At 61.9% G+C, this 15,551-nt stretch overlaps 1 protein-coding gene across 5 annotated transcripts in view; it reads left to right on the top strand.

Annotated features, from left to right (window-relative positions):
* PIEZO1 (piezo type mechanosensitive ion channel component 1) overlaps positions 1–15,551 on the top strand; it is a 65,819-nt gene that overhangs the window by 49,676 nt on the left and 592 nt on the right. For 3 of the 5 annotated variants that reach the window (XM_023637488.2, XM_070263154.1, XM_023637486.2), the window contains 29 exons: positions 477–681; positions 4,149–4,253; positions 5,031–5,184; positions 5,445–5,688; positions 5,765–5,861; positions 6,081–6,252; positions 6,709–6,798; positions 6,879–6,964; positions 7,284–7,355; positions 7,951–8,054; positions 8,524–8,620; positions 8,694–8,750; positions 8,830–9,002; positions 9,165–9,271; positions 9,512–9,706; positions 9,842–10,100; positions 10,168–10,356; positions 10,539–10,839; positions 10,973–11,096; positions 11,192–11,339; positions 11,423–11,637; positions 11,785–11,943; positions 12,026–12,173; positions 13,843–14,031; positions 14,202–14,294; positions 14,392–14,564; positions 14,637–14,759; positions 15,125–15,204; positions 15,302–15,491. In XM_023637488.2, the coding sequence (XP_023493256.1) occupies positions 477–681; positions 4,149–4,253; positions 5,031–5,184; positions 5,445–5,688; positions 5,765–5,861; positions 6,081–6,252; positions 6,709–6,798; positions 6,879–6,964; positions 7,284–7,355; positions 7,951–8,054; positions 8,524–8,620; positions 8,694–8,750; positions 8,830–9,002; positions 9,165–9,271; positions 9,512–9,706; positions 9,842–10,100; positions 10,168–10,356; positions 10,539–10,839; positions 10,973–11,096; positions 11,192–11,339; positions 11,423–11,637; positions 11,785–11,943; positions 12,026–12,173; positions 13,843–14,031; positions 14,202–14,294; positions 14,392–14,564; positions 14,637–14,759; positions 15,125–15,204; positions 15,302–15,491 (4,349 nt within the window). The remainder of the gene's footprint in view (positions 1–476; positions 682–4,148; positions 4,254–5,030; positions 5,185–5,444; positions 5,689–5,764; positions 5,862–6,080; positions 6,253–6,708; positions 6,799–6,878; positions 6,965–7,283; positions 7,356–7,950; positions 8,055–8,523; positions 8,621–8,693; positions 8,751–8,829; positions 9,003–9,164; positions 9,272–9,511; positions 9,707–9,841; positions 10,101–10,167; positions 10,357–10,538; positions 10,840–10,972; positions 11,097–11,191; positions 11,340–11,422; positions 11,638–11,784; positions 11,944–12,025; positions 12,174–13,842; positions 14,032–14,201; positions 14,295–14,391; positions 14,565–14,636; positions 14,760–15,124; positions 15,205–15,301; positions 15,492–15,551) is intronic. The other 2 variants (XM_070263152.1, XM_070263153.1) reach the window with 1 other exon arrangement.

Raw genomic sequence — 15,551 nt, 5'->3', positions numbered from 1 at the left:
CATCCGCGTCTTGCAAGCCCACATAGGCCAGCTGGGGGCACGGGCGGTGGACCACGGAGGGCACTGGGTCCTCCCGGGCCTGGTCAGCTTGCACTTGGAGAGGGGCCTGTGGAGTGAGGGCAGGGGGTCTGGGACGCAGGCTGGAGATAGGGTCAGAGTCTCAATTCTGCCACAGAGCACCCCCAGCCTCAGTTTCCCCCCCTGCACGATGCAGACATGTCCAGCCTTTCCATCCCTCCCAGGAGGGTAGCGTGGGCTGTTGTGAGCTTGGGCCCCTGGCCGTACTCTGTGCACAATGCCGGACACCTCAAGGCAGAGGGTGCACCACTCCGAGCCTGCCTGACCTCCCTGTGCCACCTGTGGTCCCTGGATCCAGTTGGCTGGGCCTGAGGCTGCCCGGAAGCAGAGCTAAGAAGGTCCCTGCCACCAGCTCGCTGTGTCCCCTTCTCACCTCCTCCCCCTTCTGCCGCCCCCAGGTCTGCTTCCTGATGGCCGTGAACGTGATCGGGCAGCGCATGAACTTCATGGTCATCCTGCATGGCTGCTGGCTGGTGGCCATCCTCGCCCGCCGACGCCGCGGGGCCATCGCCCGCCTCTGGCCCAACTACTGCCTCTTCCTGGCGCTCTTCCTGCTGTACCAGTACCTGCTGTGCCTGGGTGTCCCCCCCGCCCTGTGCATCGGTGAGCGGTGACCGCCGCTGGGGGCAAGTGCTGAGTGAGCCACAGTGCCTGGCTGTGGCCAGGGCTCTCTGGGCCTTGTGGCTGCGTGGAAGCAGAGGGGTGTTGCCCATCTTCTCTGGGCTCCCCCAGCTCTGAGTTGGCCTCACTCCTCCACGGCCCGGCCCCAGTGAGTCCATCCGGCTCAGCGCCCACCCGAGTGCCCCCAGTGCTCCCTCCATGACTTGGCCGGTTACAGCTGTGCCAACTCGGGTGGTGGTGCTGGCCTCTCGCTGGTCTCCCTGCGTGCACTGCTTTCTATTTTCATTTTTTGCCCAAGATTCTATTTTGAAGAGCTTCAAACAATCAGAAAAGTTGGGAGAAGAGACCATTGTGGGGCTCCATGCCCAGTGCCGCTTGAGGGCGGGCGCCCTCTGTACCCCAAGACGGGGCCCCATGCAGCAGCCCCTTCCTGGACGACACTCTGGTCTGGTGTGCTGTTGTGCTCTGCGGCACCATCCAGGGTGGCTGTGGCTCTGCTTTGGGGCCAGGTGTTTGCATGTGGCTATCCCCTTGTCTCCTTGGGCCTGACTCTCGTGATGTTTCCAGAGTCAGGCGGTGGGTTTGCAGAGAGCTGTGACTTTAGATTTGTCAGCTGTTCCCAAACGCTAGACACTGGCAGATGCTGTGGCAGGAGTGGCCCACAGCAGTGCTGTCCTCAGCAAGGCCACAAGTGGCGTCCAGTTGGCTGTCTGGCCTGTCCCGGGGTCCCCAGCCTGCCCTGGGGAGGGGCTGCCGCTCTGCTTCCACCGTGGGCGGTGTCCGCATCCAGCGACTCTCGGGAGTCGGCCGTCGGCGGGACTCTCAGACGGGCGCGTTCGATGTGTGATTCCTGGCGCGGTTGCCGGCTGGCTTGTTTGTGAAGATGAGCTTTGGTTTCCTGCCCTCCCACCTTTCTGTTTCTCGTCAGCAGATCCACGGAGCCCTTCTTGTCTAACGTGTCACAGCCCAGCCCTGCTGTCCCTGATGTTCAGAGGGTCACTGCTGGCCGGGGGTCCCTTCAAGCTGGTGCTTTTGACGTGCTCTGTCTCTGTCCTTGAAAGTCAGGTCCATCAAGGCTCGTTCATGCTCAGGAAAACTCCCCCTTTTAGGGTTTGGACACAAGCATAGAGAGCTGCGACTGCCACCACAGTCAGACACACAAGTGTCCAGCACCCAAGTCCCCGCCCATGTGGCAGCCCCCTTGGCTGCCCACCTCTGGCACCCATTGATCTGACCGTTTCTGCTCTGCCTTTTCCAGAATTCTTAGAAAGAGACTCAGGCAGCACGTCGCCGTTGAGCCGCATCCTTCAGAATACATTTGGGATTCCACATGTCGTTCTGTGTCAGCGCTTGGTTCCCTTCCGCTTGGTTTTGTTGTTAACTTGTTACATGGAGTGAAGAGGGTTATGAGCTGTGCAGGGCTCCCAAATGCCCTTTGCCCAGTTGTCCCTTGTTCTGCCTCTGACGTGACCCTGGGCAGTGACCAAAGCGGAGACGTGAGCGCTGGCGCAGTGCCACCCACTGCCGACGAACTGCAGACGAGTGGCTCCCCAGCCAGCCCGGTGCCGCTTCCTGTGCTGAGACCCCGTGTAGAGCCCACGTCACACTTGGTCGTGCTGTGTCCTCCGGGCTGGGATGGTTCCTCCCCTTTCTTCCCCTTTCATGACCTTGAAACCTGAGGAGCACAGGGCTGTTATTCTGTAGAATGACCCTCGATCTGGGAATGTCTGGTGTTTCATAATTAGACCAGGTTACGCACTTTTGGCAAGAATGCCACAGCTCTGAAATGTCCACCCAGTGCATCACAGCGGGGCCAGGTTGTCTCATCCCGGTGGCATTACCCTCGTCACTCAGGCACAGCGCTGTCTGTGGGTCTCTCCACGGTGAAGTTAGTCTTTTTCTCCTTGTAACTAGTACATGTTTATTTGTGGGGAGACACCTTAAGTGACCACCTGCTAACCTCAGCATCGCTGCGGGATCTGCCTGCAGCTGCTGTTAATCAGGTCTGCACGTGGCCCTCTCTCCTGTTGTTAATTGGCGTCTTTGGTAAGGGAGAGCTGTCGCTTCTCCCATTTATTCGCTCAGTTGTTTGTCTGTGTCTGTGTGGACTCTGGAGCTTTCTTCCTCGGGTGCTGCCCCAGTCCCACTGCTGTCTGCTTTGCCGTCCACACGGGCCCTTTCAACGTGCCCGGCCTCTTCCAAGCACACCCTGCGTCTGCTCCACGAGACGTTCCAGCCTCAGCCCGTGCTCCCTGCCCTGCCCTGCCCACGGAGCCTGGCCCCTTTCACGGAGGGCGGGCTTTAGACCCCGAGAGCTGGGCACTGCATGTGCTTGTCGCCGTGCACGTCACTGCTGCCTGGCCCTCTTGGCCAGCCCTGTTCCTTCTGTCACACACCGTTTTCCCAGGTTGCTTAGGCTGGTTCCTTCCCCTGCCTCCCGGTAGGTGCGTCCCATGCCTGTTGTCTAGTGACACTCACTTGTCAGTCTGTGCTCCGTCCTGGGTCCCCCGCCATCCGGTTGATGTTTATTTTTGGGACAGTAAAGTCCCCTTGTGGTGTACAATTCTGTGGGTTCTGAGCGGGGCGCAGAGGTGTATGTCTGCCCCCACATTTCTCTTCCGAACATTTCCATCACCCCGAATTTTGCGTCATGAGGCCCCTTTGCAGTCAGTCCGACCCCTCCCCCACTGCACCCCCAGGCAACCGCTGAGTTTTCTGTCCCCATAGTTTTGTCTTCTCCGGAATGCCATGTGAGTGGACGCATCCAACATGGAGCCTTTAGGGCTGGCCTCCTCCACTTAGAAAACTCGTTTGAGGAGCATCTCTGGGTTGTGCGCACCGGTGCTTGTTCTTTTTCCTTCCTGAGTAGTATTCCTGGCTGGATGTACCGTGGTTGGTTTGACTCCCTCCAGGTAATACTCTGGTTGTTTCCAGTTTGGGGCTCTTAGGAACAAAGTTGCTGTGAACGTCCTGTGTGGTTCTCACTTCTCTGGGATTGATGCCCAGAACGGCCGTCCCATTTTACCTTACCCCAGCCGAGTGAGTGTGACCCACTCTCTCTGTGTCCTCCCCAGCATTTGGTGTTGTCACTGTCTTCTCTTGTAGCTGTTCTGGTGGGTGTGTGATGATGTCTCATCCTGGCCCGTCCACACCAGGCGCCCTGCCCACCTACTGGCCATTACCCTTAGCTGTCACTTGATTCATCATCCCCTGGGGGCCTGGGGCTCAGTCTGTGCCTGAGAAGTGTGTACATAAGAACATGGCAGAATCTTTGGGCCCACATGTTCTCGAGACGCCAAGTGAGAGGGGGTGTGTTTTTGAGACTGTGTGAACACATGCAAGTGGGTGTAAGAATGATTCCTGTGGACTCGGGGCTCCTGGAGGCCGCTGGCCAGCAGATGGGGATAGGCCGGGACGTCTGGGGCCTGACACACACCCTTCACCCACAGACTACCCGTGGCGCTGGAGCCAGGCCATCCCCATGAACTCCGCACTCATCAAGTGGCTGTACCTGCCGGACTTCTTCAGGGCCCCCAACTCCACCAACCTCATCAGTGAGTGCCCACCGGCCAGACCCTTCATCCACACGCATACCTGCCGGCCTCCCAGGGGGCCGTGGAGGTTCCACACAGACGCGGGCAGCGGGCAAGCATGGGCCCTCCTCCCCAGCCAGCGAGGAGCATGTTGTTCAGGCCTCACCGGCCGGTCTAATCCTTCAGCTCCCCAGTGGGGGCCTTTGTCCCATGAGTGCCCCGTCCTGCAGGCACATCCCCGTGAGACTGAGGGGTCCACCTCACATGTGCACGCCCAACCACGCAGACACGCTTCTGCTCACCAGTGTGTGCGCAGGGGTGCATGCAGGTATGGGCACAGGTGTGCCTGCAATTGCGGACACAGGGATAGTTGCAGGTGTGCATGCAGGGTGGGCACAGGTGTGGTCACAGGTGGCTGCAGGGTAGACATATGTGGACACTGGTGTGGACACAGGGGTGGGTGCCCACGTGGTGTAGTCAGGCGCATGATGGCCTTGTTCCTGACACACATGTGGTACATGTAGAGCCACGTGTACATGCACAGACACAGAACGTGTACACAGACAGGCGTGTTCCCCGACATCCACGTGCACACCCCCACCCGTGCAGACACCACGGGCCCGCGTTCACACAGGTAGCTGTGTGTCTGCCCACGCACACTCACTGCTGCTTCTCTCTGGTCTGGGTTCACGGTGAATGCCGGGCGGGATGCGTGCTGCCACTCCGTCGTGGCCAGGCCCCTGCATGGTCAGTGGTTCCTGGGCTGCAGTGCAGAAGTGGCCTCCCGTGTGCCTGCAGGTGACTTCCTCCTGCTGCTCTGCGCCTCCCAGCAGTGGCAGGTGTTCTCAGCCGAGCGCACCGAGGAGTGGCAACACATGGCTGGCGTCAACACTGACCACCTGGAGCCGCTGCGCGGGGAGCCCAACCCTGTGCCCAACTTCATCCACTGCAGGTAAGTCTCGGGGTGGCGGCAGCCTGAGGAGCCCGCTCAGGGCTGGGGGCTTGCGGGGCTGCGGCGGCAGCTGGTCAGCAGGGCTGAAAGACGTCCCCAGGCTCCGGCTAGGACCGAGCCCGGGACAGACACTGCCAGTGGTGTCCCTGTGGCCAGGACGAGGGGCGGATGCTGACCTCGCAGCAGGGGGAGTTCTTCTGGTCTGAGGCTGCCGGGGGAGGTAGGGGACCCGGGCGCCACGGTGACACCCCGCCCGGCAGGTCCTACCTCGACATGCTGAAGGTGGCCGTCTTCCGCTACCTCTTCTGGCTGGTGCTGGTGGTGGTGTTCGTCACGGGGGCCACCCGCATCAGCATCTTCGGGCTGGGCTACCTGCTGGCCTGCTTCTACCTGCTGCTCTTCGGCACCACCCTGCTGCAGAAGGACACGCACGCCCGTCTCGTGTTGTGGGACTGCCTCATTCTCTACAACGTCACCGTCATCATCTCCAAGAACATGCTCTCGGTGAGCCCAGCCCGCCCAGCCCTGACCCCCAATTCCTGACCCGGTGGGCCCAAGCTGATCCTCCTCCCACCCCTAGCTCCTGTCCTGCGTCTTCGTGGAGCAAATGCAGAGCAACTTCTGCTGGGTCATCCAGCTCTTCAGCCTCGTGTGCACCGTTAAAGGCTACTATGACCGTGAGTGGGCGAGGGCAGGCAGCTGGGGGCCAAGGACATGCCAGGGGAGGAGCCGCTCAGGGACATGTGCTGCTTCCAGGATTCCCTGACTCCGACCCCAACAAATGCACCTGACCTGTGCCCCACACCCCTGTCCTTGGCCTGTACCCCGACCCACGTCCCTGATTTGTGCCCCTGATGCTGACCACGCCTCTGACCCGTGTTGCGTCTGTCCTGCAGCCAAGGAGATGCTGAGCAGGGACCAGGACTGCCTGCTGCCGGTGGAGGAAGCCGGCGTCCTCTGGGACAGCGTCTGCTTCCTGTTCCTGCTGCTGCAGCGCCGTGTGTTCCTCAGTCACTACTTCCTGCATGTCAGGGCCGAGCTCCAGGCCACTGCTCTGCTGGCCTCCAGGTTGGCCCTGCCTCAGGTCCCCCAGGGCCCTCTAGGGCAGGCGTCGCCTCTCCATGACACTGACACGTCCCCTGGGGGGAGAACCGAGGCCCACAGACCTGTAGGACCTTTTCACAAGCCTGAGTGCCTGACCGATGATGAGCGGTCCCGGCCCGGCTCTGCCGTCAGCTTGTTGCCCCCATGCCGGCCAGAGTGTGCACCCCGACTGGAGGGCCTTCCTCCCGTGGCTGGGCGGCCAGGGCTGCTATCCCGCCGACGCCTCTTCACTAGCACATTTTCCACCTATGAGACTGGAGGCCACTCCTCCCTTTCACCAGCACATGACAAGGCGGGTGTCGTGGTGGGGAGCTGGCCCTTGGTGTGAGCAGGGAGGACCATGGGGGCTGGGCCGGGCCCAGAGGCGTGGGAGCCTGTGCAGCTGAGCTGTGTGCCCGGCCTTCCTGTCCCTCCTCACAGGGGCTTCGCACTCTACAATGCTGCCAACCTCAAGAGCATCGACCTCCACCGCAGGGCGGAGGAGAAGTCCCTGGCCCAGCTGAAAAGACAGTAGGTGCCATCTGGGGTGGGCGCCCCAGGTCTCCTGACCCACCCACCTGGCACTCCGAGCTGCCTCTCCCACCCCACAGGATGGAACGGATCCGGGCCAAGCAGGAGAAGCACAGGCAGGGCCGCAGCCGCCCCCAGGATCCCCTGGACCCCAGCCAGGAGCCAGGTGAGTGTGGACACAGCCTCTGAGGGTTCTGGTGCCCTGGCGTGTTCGTGCCTGCTAGGGCCTGCACACGTCTGTGCCATGTGACGTCCCACAGGGCTTCTCGCCCATCTGTCCTGTGCCGTGTGGTCATTCTCTGTCCCCGCAGGCCACGCAGCAGGCCCATGACTGTCCATCTGCACATGTGGGCTGAGCTCTGCCCCCAGGGCACCATGTGGCCCCTCTGGCTGCAGGGGCTGCATGTCTGTCTCTGCCCAGGGGCCATGCTCACCCCGTCTCCCTGCCTCTCCTGCTGGCTCATGCTCGCCCTGCCCCTCCACAGGGCCCGGCAGTCCAGGGGGCTCCTCCCCGCCACAGAGACAGTGGTGGCGGCCCTGGCTGGACCACGCCACAGGTACCGCCCCAGCCTGGCCTGCCCTGACCACCTTGTGGGACCTGCTGTTCCCCAGGCTGCTGCCCCCTTTCGCCTGCTGTCTCCTGTTGAGGCAGAGGGCACTCGCCTGCACTGGCCTCCAGCCTGTGCTCTCCTTTCCCTGCATTCCCTGGGAGCCCTGCCGCGTGGGCTCTCAGGCCTTGCCCCACCACACAGGAGTGAGGGGCTGGGTCTCCATCTAACTGGATCCCTAACAACAAGCCCTGCATTTTTCTAACTCTCGATTCAGAAGCCTGAATCTTCACTGCTAATCTGCCCTCTCCTTCCCTGGCCCTGACCCCTGTGTTACTCTCGTCCAGTCTGGTCTCGTCCCACCGCTCTGGCTGTGTCCTGTGCATGTGTCACCGTCCCCTAGCCTGCTGCTCTGTCTCCAGCCACGGTGGCTGTCCTCTGCAGGGAGGGTGCATGTGGCCTTGGTCCTGGGGGTCACAGGATGCTGAGGGAACCCAAGCTGGGCAGCACAGTGCAGCCTGTCCTGGGCCCCCTCCAAACTGAAGAAATGAACTGGAGGGTCTTGTGGGTGGGAGGCCGGCGCTCAGCTCCACTCTGCCTGCAGTCATCCACTCTGGGGACTACTTCCTGTTCGAGTCTGACAGCGAGGAGGAGGAGGAGGAGGCCCAGCCCGAGGACCCCAGGCCGTCGGCACAGAGCGCCTTCCAGGTGAGGTGGGAGTGTCTCCTGCCTGCCTTCCCATCTGTGGAACTCCAGGGCAGTCCGGGGAGCCCAGCACCCACCCCCATTGAGACCCCCAAGTCCACAAGGCAGGTGGGCAGCCACATGCCCTTCTGCCCACTGCCTCCTGGGTCTTGACTCTGACCACGCAGGCCTGTGGTGGCTGTCGGTGGCCTGGTTTTTGGGAAGGGCTCAGCATGGTTGCTGGACACACATCTGTCTCCTGGGCCAGGAGCTGCTTGTCCATCTCTGGGTCCCCAGTTCTCAGTGTGGGGCCCTGGCGCCAAGTGACAGCCATGTGTGCTGAGGGCCTGCGTGCACTGCCCTGTCCCCAGCTGAAGGTCCCCAGCGGGGACACCTGATCCCAGACCCCTTTTCCTTGGGAGCTCAGAGGTGGCTGAATGGGACCCAATGGTCCTGGGAGGCAGGGCGCTAACCCCAAGGCCCCGGCCTGCAGATGGCATACCAGGCATGGGTGACCAATGCCCAGACGGTGCTGAGGCGGCAGCAGCAGGAGCGGGCACAGCAGGAGCAGGCAGGGCAGCTGCCCACGGGTGAGTTGGGCCACGTGTGGCTCTTGGGGGGGATGCAGGGCCGCAAGGCACTAACTAGCACCCCTGTGCCCAGGAGGTGGCCCAGGCCAGGAGGCGGAGCTGGTGGAGGGCCCTGAGGATGAGGTGGCAGGTGCGTGGGCTGCAGAGTGTCGGGGGCTGGGGGCTGGGTGTCTCCCACTGGCCACCTCTCCAGACTGTCCTTTCCTCAGGCCGCAGCCACGTGATGCAGCGAGTGCTGAGCACCATGCAGTTCCTGTGGGTGCTGGGGCAGGCGCTGGTGGATGGGCTGACGCGCTGGCTGCACACCTTCACGCGGCATCACAGCGCCATGAGCAACGTGCTGCGCGCCGAGCGCTACCTGCTTGCGCAGGAACTGCTCAGGGTGAGTGGGTACCACTGCACCATGCCACACCCCATCACACCCCCGCCCAACCTGCGCCTGCCCAAGCCCACCCAGACACTGCCCCCGCCCCCGCCCCCCACCGCCCCAGGCCCACCCTGCACTGGGCCGGAACAGAGCTGGGACAACTCGGCTGTCCTATAGGGTGGAGAAGTGCACCGGGGCCTGCTGGACCAGCTGTACACGAGCCAGGCTGAGGCTGCGCCACCAGGCCCCTCGGAGGCCCGTGACGCGCCGAGCACAGCGTCAAGGTAGGTGCAGGACTCAGGGGCTTGGTTGCTGCGCCAGGACCCACCCCACACAGCCTGCCCTCAAGCCCCAGAGTGTGGGCCAGTCTGGGCACCTACACCACTGTACTCAGGGGCACACAGCCCCCCAGGCATGTGGCCAGCTGGCCCCTTGTCCACCAGGGACTTTGAGGCCCTCCCGCCCCACCCCAGGGACCCGGGCAAAGCAGAGGCAGCCTCCGTGACTGGCCTTCCCTCCCACAGTGGGCTGGGGGCCGAGGAGCCACTGAGCAGCATGACCGATGACACGGGCAGCCCCCTGAGTACTGGCTACAACACCCGCAGCAGCAGCAGCGAGGAGATGCTCACCGAGTCCAGGGTGGCCCTGCATGGCTCCTCGGAGCTTCCCGCCAACACTCACATCTGGACGCGCACGGCCAGCGAGCTGCTCCTCCACAGGTGCGTGGCGAGGGGTGGAGGCGGGTGGGCAGGTGGGCCCTGGCCTCAGGGCAGCCCTGGCGCAGAAGCTGCCTGCGCTAGGCTGGCAGACCGGCCTTTGCGGACACTGCGGGGGCCTGAGTGTGGTCCCCGCAGGTGCCTGTGCATCCCGGAGCTGGAGGAGGCCGAGCGGTTCGCAGAGGGGCAGGGCCGGGTGCTGCGGCTGCTGCAGGCCGGGTACCAGTGCGTGGCCGCCCACTCAGAGCTGCTCTGCTACTTCATCATCGTCCTCAACCACATGGTCACCGCCTCGGCTGCCTCCCTCGTGCTGCCTGTGCTGGTCTTCCTGTGGGCCATGCTGTCCATCCCGCGGCCCAGCAAGCGCTTCTGGATGACGGCCATCGTCTTCACCGAGGTGGGTGGCGACTGGAGGGGCTGGGGTGGGGGCCCGGCCCTGCTGTGCTGACCCCTCTCCCCTGCAGGTCACGGTGGTCACCAAGTACTTGTTCCAGTTTGGCTTCTTCCCCTGGAACAGCCACACGGTGCTTCGGCGCTATGAGAACAAGCCCTACTTCCCGCCACGCATCCTGGGCCTGGAGAAGAGCGACAGCTATATCAAGTGCGACCTGGTGCAGCTCCTGGCCCTGTTCTTCCACCGTTCCCAGCTGCTGGTGAGCACCACGCGCCTGGGTGGACGGGCACCTTGCGGCACCCCTCCCGCCCCCGAGCTGTCTTCTTCCAGGAGGCAAAGCGGATGTCGTGAGGTCCAGGGTGGGCCTGGCCGTCTTGCCTGGTCCCAGGGCTGCCCAGTGCGGCCACGTGGCCTCCTCACGGCCCTCCTTCTCCTTCACAGTGCTACGGCCTCTGGGACCACGAGGAGGAGCCGCTGTCCAAGGAGCATGACAGGGGCGGTGGGAAGAAGGGGGCTGAGGAGGAGCCGGCCCTGCTGGGACTCCGGACTGAGGTGGGCACGGGGCCCCAGGAGGAGCCAGGGGTGGCTGTGGCCCCCATCGAGGACGACATCCAGGTGGCAGTGAGTGACGGGCCCCCAGAGTCCCCAGTGGACCTCAAGCCCCGCGACAAGAGGCGCATCAGTCTGCGTTTTAGGAGGAGGAGGAAGGAGAGCACAGGGCCCAAAGGCCTGGCAGCCACTGGTATGATGGCCCTGTCCACCCACAACCGCTGCTGGCGGCCCTGGGGAGGTCCCTGTACTCAGTCTGCTGGTCTGTAAAGGGGGTGATGTGAGCCCCCCGTGGACTTTTGTCATCAGTGGCTGCCCCCCTACAGAAGCCGAGGATGGGGAACAGGAGGAGGAGAAAGCAGCAGCCACAGGGAGAGAGAAGAGGCAGAGCCGCCCCAGGGAAAGAGTGAGGGAGGCCGGGCTCCGGCTGCAGAGCTTCTGCCTGTCCCTGTGAGTGATCCAGCCTGGGAGCGGCCAGGGGCCGTGGGGCAGGTGGGAGGCACAGAGGCGAGCACCAAGCTGACCACCACCCAACACACCCGCAGGGCCCAGAGTGTGTACCAGCCCCTGCAGCGTTTCTTCCACGACATTTTGCACACCAAGTACCGTGCGGCCACCGACGTGTACGCCCTCATGTTCCTGGCTGATGTCGTCGACTTCATCATCATCATCTTCGGCTTCTGGGCCTTTGGGGTGAGCCAGGGCTCGGGGCCATGGTGTGCGCAGAGCCCAGTGACTGTCCCGCCTCCCCCTGACATCTGTTCTCCCGGCCACAGAAGCACTCAGCAGCCAGGGACATCACGTCATCCCTGTCAGATGACCAGGTGCCCGAGGCCTTCCTGGTCATGCTTCTGATCCAGTTCAGCACCATGGTGGTCGACCGTGCCCTCTACCTGCGCAAGACGGTGCTGGGCAAGCTGGCCTTCCAGGTGGTCCTGGTGCTGGCCATTCACATCTGGATGTTCTTCATCCTGCCTGCTGTCACCGAGAGGTGGGCACCAGGGCCTCTGGCCCTGCCCCAGAGAGACATACTGGCAGTGCCTGGCAGAGCTGGGGTTGGGTCCGGGGACCTTGGGGCTCTGGCCCCCAGACTTGGGCGGGTTGCCCTGACCTGGCCTTCCTATTCCGTCTCACTCAGGATGTTCAGCCAGAACGCGGTGGCCCAGCTGTGGTACTTTGTGAAGTGCATCTACTTTGCCCTGTCCGCCTACCAGATCCGCTGTGGCTACCCCACCCGCATCCTCGGCAACTTCCTCACCAAGAAGTACAACCACCTCAATCTCTTCCTCTTCCAGGGGTGAGTGTGGGCCAGGCCGGGGGCGCGAGGAGCAAGGCTGCCCTCCCTCGGGCCCTCCTGACAGTGCCCTGGCCTCGGGCAGGTTCCGGCTGGTGCCGTTCCTGGTGGAGCTGCGGGCTGTGATGGACTGGGTGTGGACGGACACCACGCTGTCCCTGTCCAATTGGATGTGCGTGGAGGACATTTACGCCAACATCTTCATCATCAAGTGCAGCCGAGAGACGGAGAAGGTGCCGGGCCCAGAGTGGGAGTACGAGGGAGGGTGGGGACAGTGCTTACTCCCTGCTGGGGCCAACATGCCGCGGTGCGAACCACATGGTGCTCAGAGCCCACATCAGCATGAAGGCAGAAAGCCACCGTGGGCCAGAAAGGGCATCTTTTTGAAACTCCTCCCAGCCAGAAGGGGCTTCTTAGGAGAGGGATGGTGAGCTGGGCCCTGTGGTACAGGCAGTTGGCAGAGTGGCCAGAGCAAATGCCCAGAAGAGGCCTGGCCTCTAGGCTGTGGGTCATGGCGTGAGGTGGGGCACTGAAATGTCAGCCAAGGGTTTGTCAGTTTTTAGCAGCTTTATTGAGATAATTCACACAGTGCGAGATTTTTCTCATTTAAGGTGTGCAATTTGGTGGTTTCTGGCATATTCACGGGGTGGTGCCACCATCTCTACAGGCAGCTTTAGCACAGGCTCATCACCCCAAGAAGAACCCCGTCCCCTCACTGCCCCAGCCCCCCACCACTGCCATCTGCTTTCCACAAACATGCCTGTCCAGCCAGGTCACAGGCACGGGGTCTCCATGTGTGGCCTTTGGGTCTGGCTTCTTTCACTCAGTGTGTTATCAAGGGCCATCCGGGCTGCAGCCTGTCTGACTCCACTCCCTTTCGTGGCTGAGTCGTATTCCATCGTTGTCAATGGGCTGCACTTTATCCAGCTCTTCCAAATGTCGATGGACACTTGGGTTTGTTTCTCCTTCTTGATTATTGTAAAAAATGCCACTAAGCACACTCGTGTACAAGATTATGTGGACAGTTTTCTTTTCTCCTGGGTGCATACCCAGGAGTGGGACTGCTGGGTCACATGAGCACTTTAGGTTTCCTTTTTTGAGGAGCTGCCTCAGTTTCCCATGGCCACTGCCCCATCGACATCCCACCAGTGGCATACAAGGGTCTGATTCCCCACATCCTTGCCAATACTTGTTGTGTGACTTTTCCTTTTTGCCATCCTGCTGGGCTCCCACTGTGGCCTTGATTTCCATTTCCCCCACAGCCAGTGACACGGAGCATCTTTTCCTGTGCGTCTTGGCCATCTGTGCATCTTCTTTGGAAAACCATCTATTCAGATGCTTTGCTTGTTTTGTTGCGTTGTAGTTCTTTATCCTGAACACTAGATCTTTATATTTTTTATAACGTCCAGTTTAATTTTTTTCTTTTGCTGTTTGTGCTTTTGGTGTTAGATCTGAGAACATTCTGCCACGTCCAGCGTGACGAACATTTGCCCATAAACGTTTTTTAGTTCTTACGTCTGAGTTAGCTTTTGTATACGGTGTCAGATAGGGGTCCAAACTTCATCCTTCACATGTGGGTGTCCAGCTCTCCCGGCGCCATCGCCCTTTCCCACCGCGTCCTCTCAACGTGAGGCTTGTTTCCAGGCTCGCACTTCGATTCTGTATCTGTCCCAGGCAGGGCCACAGTCTCCACTGCCACAGCTTTGCAGTTTTGATATGTGGTTGAGGTCTGACTTTGTGGGGCCACTGGGTGACCTGAGCCCATGGCCGTGTGAGGATGGGAGGGGCAGGGAGGGCAGGGTCTGGACAGTGCCTGCCGCCCCGGAGCAGGATGGGGGCAGGGCGTGGGGCAGCAGGAGACAGGCAGAGCTGAGCGGGTGGCCTCTGCCACATCCCCCCCAGAAATACCCGCAGCCAAAGGGGCAGAAAAAGAAGAAGATTGTCAAGTATGGCATGGGCGGCCTCATCATTCTGTTCCTCGTGGCCATCATCTGGTTCCCACTGCTCTTCATGTCCCTCGTGCGCTCCGTGGTTGGTGTTGTCAACCAGCCCATTGATGTCACTGTCACCCTCAAGCTGGGCGGCTATGAGGTGAGGGGCAACCTGTCTGTTCCAGCCAGGGGAGGCAGGGGACAACGCTGCGTGGGGGCTCCTCTGCTTTCTCATCCTCACAGACTGTGAAGAGTACTGTATGGGTGCTGGGGGCAGAGGCCGGGGAGGCTCCCCCAGTGCCATATGGCCCATCCCGTTCCCACTCCTAGCCCCTGTTCACCATGAGTGCCCAGCAGCCGTCCATCGTGCCCTTCACAGACCAGGCCTACGAGGAGCTGTCCAGGCAGTTTGACCCCCACCCAGTGAGTGAGCCCCATGCTGGGTCTGCCTGCGGGGAGGCAACAGCCTAGGGGAGGGGTGGCCTGGCCACACCCCACTGAGGTGCCACCCTGTGCCCAGCTGGCCATGCAGTTTATCAGCCAGTACAGCCCTGAGGACATCGTCACGGCTCACATCGAGGGCAGCTCTGGGGCGCTATGGCGCATCAGCCCACCAAGCCGGGCCCAGATGAAACGGGAGCTGTACAACGGCACCACCGACATCACCCTGCGCTTCACCTGGAACTTCCAGAGGTGCGTCCTGCACTTGGGTGGGGCCTGGGCAGGGTGTGCCCTGCAGTGGGTCACACTGTCCCCTGCTTGCAGGGATCTGGCCAAGGGCGGCAACGTGGAATACACCAACGAGAAGCACACCCTGGACCTAGCCCCCAACAGCACTGCGCGGCGGCAGCTGGCCAGCCTGCTCGAGGGCACCTCGGACCAGTCAGTGTGAGTGGGGGCTGTGGGGGCACCCAGAGGGCTGGGCCAGGGGCCAGCCCTGTGACATAGTGGTTAAGTTCAGTGCACTCCACTTTGGCAGCCTAGGTTTACAGCACACTCCACTTTGGCAGCCTAGGTTTACAGCTTCGGATCCCAGGCACAGACCTATACCACTGGTCAGCCATGCTGTAGTAGTGTCCCACACATAAAGTGAAGGAAGACTGGCACAAATGTTAGCTCAGGGACAATCTTCCTCAAGCAGAAAAAGAGGAAGATTGGCAACAGAGGTCAGCTCAGGGCAAATCTTCCTCAGGAAAAGAAAAAAAAAAAAAGAGGGCTGGGGCAGGCCTCACCGACTGGCCTCCTCCCCACAGGGTCATCCCCAACCTCTTCCCCAAGTACATCCGTGCCCCCAATGGGCCTGAAGCCAACCCCGTGAAGCAGCTGCAGCCCAGTGAGTGTGGGCAAAGGGGCTGGGGGCTGGGGCTGGGCCTCGGCCCTATGAGAGGGTGGTGGCCTGTGGCCCTGACGGTTTCCTGGCTTGGACCCAGATGAAGAGGCCGACTACCTCAGTGTGTGCATCCAGCTGCGGAGGGAGCTTGTGGGCTCGGGGGCTGCCGGCTTCCTTGAGTGGTGGGTCATTGAGCTGCAGGACTGCCAGACTGACTGCAACCTGTTGCCCATGGTCATCTTCAGTGATAAGGTCAGCCCGCCCAGCCTGGGCTTCCTGGCTGGCTACGGGTAAGTATGTGGCACGGGGGCCAGGGTGTGCTCTGGGCGGCAGCCCCCAGGACTCACCAC

The sequence above is a fragment of the Equus caballus genome, chromosome 3, assembly GCF_041296265.1.
Source record: "Equus caballus isolate H_3958 breed thoroughbred chromosome 3, TB-T2T, whole genome shotgun sequence".
NCBI lineage: Eukaryota > Metazoa > Chordata > Mammalia > Perissodactyla > Equidae > Equus > Equus caballus.
The sequence above is the reverse complement of the archived record's forward strand: the minus strand, read 5'-3'. Positions and strand labels throughout refer to the sequence as shown.